The 5,392-nt window shown below is 40.6% G+C and overlaps 1 protein-coding gene across 1 annotated transcript; it reads left to right on the top strand.

The window, feature by feature from the left end:
- Positions 1-1,185, top strand: LOC118340730 (thyroxine 5-deiodinase-like; the record flags this gene model as incomplete). Its single annotated transcript, XM_035678851.1, is given in 1 exon segment — positions 1-1,185. A coding segment is annotated over 1 exon segment (560 nt), but the record flags the coding sequence as incomplete, so codon positions are not given.
- Between the last annotated feature and the right edge of the window lie 4,207 nt (positions 1,186-5,392).

Raw genomic sequence — 5,392 nt, 5'->3', positions numbered from 1 at the left:
AGAAATTGGACTTTCTCAAATCCGCGCACCTCGGGTCCGCTGCGCCCAACACCGAGGTGATGCTGGTCCAAGAGCGGAAGCAGGTCCGGATCCTGGATTGTATGAAAGGGAAGAGACCGCTCATCCTTAACTTTGGCAGCTGCTCCTGACCGCCATTCATGACGCGCCTGGCGGCGTTTCAGCGCGTCGTGAGCCAGTACGCAGACATTGCGGACTTTTTAGTTGTATATATCGAGGAGGCGCATCCATCGGACGGCTGGGTGAGCTCGGACGCTCCGTATCAGATCCCCAAGCACCGCTGCTTGGAGGACAGACTGAGAGCCGCTCAGCTGATGCTCACCGAGGTGCCGGGCAGCAACGTGGTGGTGGATAATATGGACAACTCATCCAACGCCGCGTACGGAGCTTACTTTGAGAGACTTTACATTGTGAGGGATGAGAGGGTTGTGTACCAGGGGGGCAGAGGTCCAGAGGGATACCGGATTTCCGAGCTTAGAAACTGGCTGGAGCAATACAGGAACGATGTGGTGAATTCCCAAAGAGCAGTTCTCCATGTGTAGTTGAAAGATGCTGAACTGCCTGATGCTCTGCCCATTCTGCTTCAATGTCCAACTCACAGTGCAAAATATTCAGATGCTGCTATCAAATGTTCACACATGGCACATTATGTTGTTTTTTTTCTTGCGTAAAGATATTCAGGACTCTTTGACAAATAGCCTAAAAGTCATGTTCAAGCCTAACTTTAGGCTGTAGGCTGTTATATTGTGCTCGTCTCGACCTTAATTGATTGCTGATAGCGATTGTCTTTATTTTTTTGTATGGAAATGTTTTGAATCAGTTGAAACTGGATTCAATTAGTGACCACTCTATTTTTCTACAATACTGGTGCGTGCGTGCGTGCGTGTGTGCGTGTGTGTGTGTGTGCGTGCGTGCGTTCAGGCTAGTATCTCACTCTGGTGTTTCTGTGAAGTTCGGTTTTTAAAAGGCGAAGCCAGAAAGCCGACACTGATGTTTGTGACACCGGCAGCGGGCCCATATTAGCGGGATGCCCTCCTCGTTGATCGATTGCCAAACGATGTAATGTTGAAACCATGTAATTGAACAAATGTTTTTAATAAATGTCCGATCACACGTTGATGATTTACTGTCCACTGTGGAACAAACAAACACCTTAAAGTCCAGTCTTTGGTCATCATGTTGAGTTTTTTATTTTTTTTTTTTATTTAATAAAATATGATGAGTTTGTGTTAAAACTCTCAGGTTATAAAACATTTGCCCCAAAATCTGATGACGTCATATCTGGTTGTTGTGCAGTTTTTTTTAATTATTATTATTATTTTAGGATGTTTCATGGTTGTTTACAGTCAGAATCTATTTTAATGTGATTCTTTATCTTTCTGTTTTGGTCCTCTTTTTTTCTTCAGACTCACTGACCCCTGATTCCATAATCAGGCCTATTCAGGTCAAAGTGATCCCGCATAAGCATTGTAATCTACAGCAGAGTGTAAATATTGTGTCCCTATGACTGATGTGAAGTGAAACATTCACTCTTCGTTAATCCTCTTTCATCAGTGAAATATGTGAAAGGTGGAGGCCTGAAATCACCTTTACATGTGCACAGGAAAACACAAGAAGACAAAGATACAGAATAAGAAGTGGAGCTCAAAGGAAGAGAGCGTTTCATGTTGTGTTAGACGGTTTGTCAGAAGTGATCAGGAAACTGAATGATCAAGAAAAGGTCAGAAACTCACAGTTTTACACAAAGTACTTAAAGTTTTCGGGGGGAATGCTAATTTAATAGTAGTTATTCTCTTTATTGAATTCCCTTTTTTGGCAGCTGATTTGAGGAACCAAGTCAAGTCATTTCTGATCTGATTCAGGAACAGATTGAAATGAAAAAAAGCTATAGAGTCTCATCAAAAACAACCGTATCACACCCACTGTCAGTAGATCAAATTAAACACGCTTGTTTGATGTTTCTTTTATGTTGGCTATACAGAGGCATGACATTTTCTACACCTAGATCAGTCTAAAGAAACAGAGTTGAGCTGATGTGATGTCTTTAATCCATTTATCTTTATCTCTTTATTATTTTTTTCTGGAACCTCTCACTTTTACTTTCTCCTGCATGTCTCCTATACATACACCCTACACACACACATACACACAAGCAGCTATTCACTCACAGACACACTGCCACATGTAATTAGGATTAGAGAGCAATGTGATTACTGTAGATCCCACGTGGCCTTGGACTTGGACCTTAATTTCAGTATTTTGGATAAAGTGTCTGCCCTGGAGTATTTGTGGCAAATATAGCTTTTATGTCTTGTAATTTGGTCGTTAAAGATTCATTACAAAACACACTCTGTATATCCCTCTGTGGTGTACATAGCCAGTTCTTGCAAACTCAGGCTTGCTCCACAGCAGTTGTTCTGTTTTTTTCTGAATAATGTCACAGAGAAGGATCTTGAATCGTTTTATGAGTCCTGGTCCCATCGAATTTCACCGACTCAGTCGTTTTTTTCATAATCATCCTGCCCAACTTTTCAACCCAAGCACCAGTGAGAGAGACGATATTAATCTGGCTAGCCAAAGCCAGCTATAAGACCGCAGCAGAATGTGGTCATTGTGACCCTGTTCCCTGTACCCTGAGCATGCCAGCCCTGACATGTGAGAGGTAACCCCAGTCCAGCTAACAAGCCCAACGTGGCGCCCACGGCTACTAAACCCACAACTGCTGACACCTCGAATGGTCCACTCAGTGAGCCTCTCCAGCCAAAGGAGTTTGATTTTCCAGCCGGGTGTTTTTGGTAACGAATAGTTCTCAAGATCATTCAAAACAGGTTTTTCAGCAATAGAAATGGCTTCATTTTGTGAAAGAGATCGATAAAGCCCTGTGCTTCATATGTTGCTTTTGAAAAGAGGTCAGGAGAGGTCAGAACCGACAACACATTTGAGATAGGAGGCTTTTCAAACCGGTGCCATGCTGGGGAAAAAATTTAAGAGCACTTAAAGTTATGTTTTCACCTCGAAGCTGCGGCAAAAGAAGAAATCGCTGCTTGGACAGTATTAGAGCTGGCTTTGAGGTCAATCGGATTTTTAGCCCATGAAGGATTCACTCAGAGGCCACCCCCATCGCGACAGTGCGTTATGGCAACTATACTTGAACGTACACATTCAAAACCAGCAGCCCGTGAGTGGCTGCTCGGGAGAGACAATCTGATATGATACAGAATGAAAAACATTTGAAGAACACGCAACGATTATCTCTTGGGCATCTGACTGTAAATATATAGGCTCACTGCTGACAGAGGCACTATGTGACCCTTGCAGATAAGGACTATTCTCATTGCACTGCATTTTAATGAACTATTATTACCTGGTCTGGTGGTTTCTGTTAATTTAGCTGACAGTCTGACTGTTTCTGTGTTAAGTCACTATCTCTCATGTATGTTCCTGCTGTGTGTGAGTACTTTATGATATTTGAGTCCTTTTGTTGTAATGTTGTATAGAATATATATATATATATAAAGGATGTCATCATAAATGGTTGTTATATGATGTCGGGTATTCTAGGCATCTAGACTAATGAGAAAAAAAACACAAAGCCCCCCCAACTTCAATCACTTAACAATCACTCAGGGAATCTAAGGTCCATCCTGCTTGACAATGATAGCCTTTCTTCTTGTGTTATCAGTCAGTCTCAGGTCACCACTGTAATTTTAAAAAGCTCTTTGGTCAGACATCGCTGATTGGCTGACCCTCTTATCACTGTGTTTGCGCCTGAAGGGCTGCAATTGATTTAAAAAGGAGGTTTAAATTGGGACATACTTTTCTTTTTTGCATAGTAACAGTGAAGGAGTTTTGAGGATGAAGGTGAGGGGGATTTTCAGTTCAACCCTGCGCTTGCATAAGGGCACAAGCAGCCGTACAGAACATGCGTGTAGTGACATTAAACATACATTAAAACCACACAGCAGGTGACTGTAGTTGGGGGTTGCTGAATTCAGCTGATGAAGCCCTGAGAAAGATATCTGTCAGGATGCATTAGACCAGTGGTTTCCAACCTTTCTCCTAAAAGGACTCCTTTTCTATCATTTAATAAACGGACCCCTAACTAATTGACATTTTATGAATATTTCATGTTATATTCAAAACACATTATTACAATTAACAATTAACCCAAATAGTGAACTCAGCAACTACAAAACGTGTGTGTAAAACAAGTGATTTTGATGAATATCTAGCAGATTTTTATTTAGGGAACTTTTTATGCAATTCTCTGTCTGTATAATGTTATATTATGTTCTTATCATTCATGCATACTTACTAGTAGGGGTCTCCGGATCCAATCTCAATGATTGGCATCGGCTATATTGAGCTGTATTGATACCTCAGCTGTCACACAGCTGTTACTCAGGAATCTTTCATGCATGGTGCAACCATCGTCAGCACTTGCTTTGTGTGTGTGTGAGAGAGAGCAAAGGCAGCCTCTGCTCGGAGGAGGAGAGATGGTAGAGATCCGACACAACCACACTCAACAAAAACCCAATAAGAGTAATTAATGATGTAGAGACGACGGAAATAAACAGTCTGCAAAGTACAGTTTATTCAGGTAACTCAGATAAAAGCTGCACCTAAGCACCAAACACTGAAACTCCCTCCAGACCAAAAGAGATTACAGAGGGTTTGTTATTTTATAAGGTAAAGTATTTAAATAAATATATAATAAATTTGGTTTCTTGATCCAATGCAGAGCTATTTAATTGTCAAGCATATACATTGGATTGATTTTAATATACTTGTGTGTGTAAGTGTGCACTGGGGGACTATGTAATCTCAAAAATAAATAAATAAAGTATCTGATCAGGATTTGGTATTAGCAGATACTCAATATTATATGACTCGGGACATCCGTACTTACTAGGCTTCTTTTTTTTGACAAATTCATTGTTTCTTTTCCCTGACGCTTGGGCATTGTTCTATTTGTCAATTTCCTTTACTTTCCAATTACTTTTCTTCACAGAAGTAAACCAAATGCTGAGATATAGGCCTGCTGTGTGTGTACTTTTTTTTTGGTTTCCAAAGCTTTTTATTGAGATTTTCCAACACAATGTCATATAGTGGTATCTAACAGTGTGAAAAAAAAAGACATTTAGAACAGTATGTCAACAAATCCCTTGAACCTGTGTGTGTATTTTTTATGTTTTCTAGCACACCTTACAATGAAGAAGGCATAGCAACCCCCAGTCAAATTAATAATTAAATTAATAACTGCAACCAAAATTATTATTAATAGCTAAAGTGGGAGCTTTGGAGTTCTGCATAGAGGAGGTTGGTATCACCCACTCTTATACGAAATTAAATAGGCCAGCATGTATAAACACAA

The sequence above is a fragment of the Morone saxatilis genome, unplaced genomic scaffold (assembly GCF_004916995.1).
Source record: "Morone saxatilis isolate NCDOM2014 unplaced genomic scaffold, NCSU_SB_2.0 Contig7, whole genome shotgun sequence".
NCBI classification, from domain to species: Eukaryota; Metazoa; Chordata; class Actinopteri; family Moronidae; genus Morone; species Morone saxatilis.
This window is presented reverse-complemented; position numbering and strand designations above follow the sequence as displayed.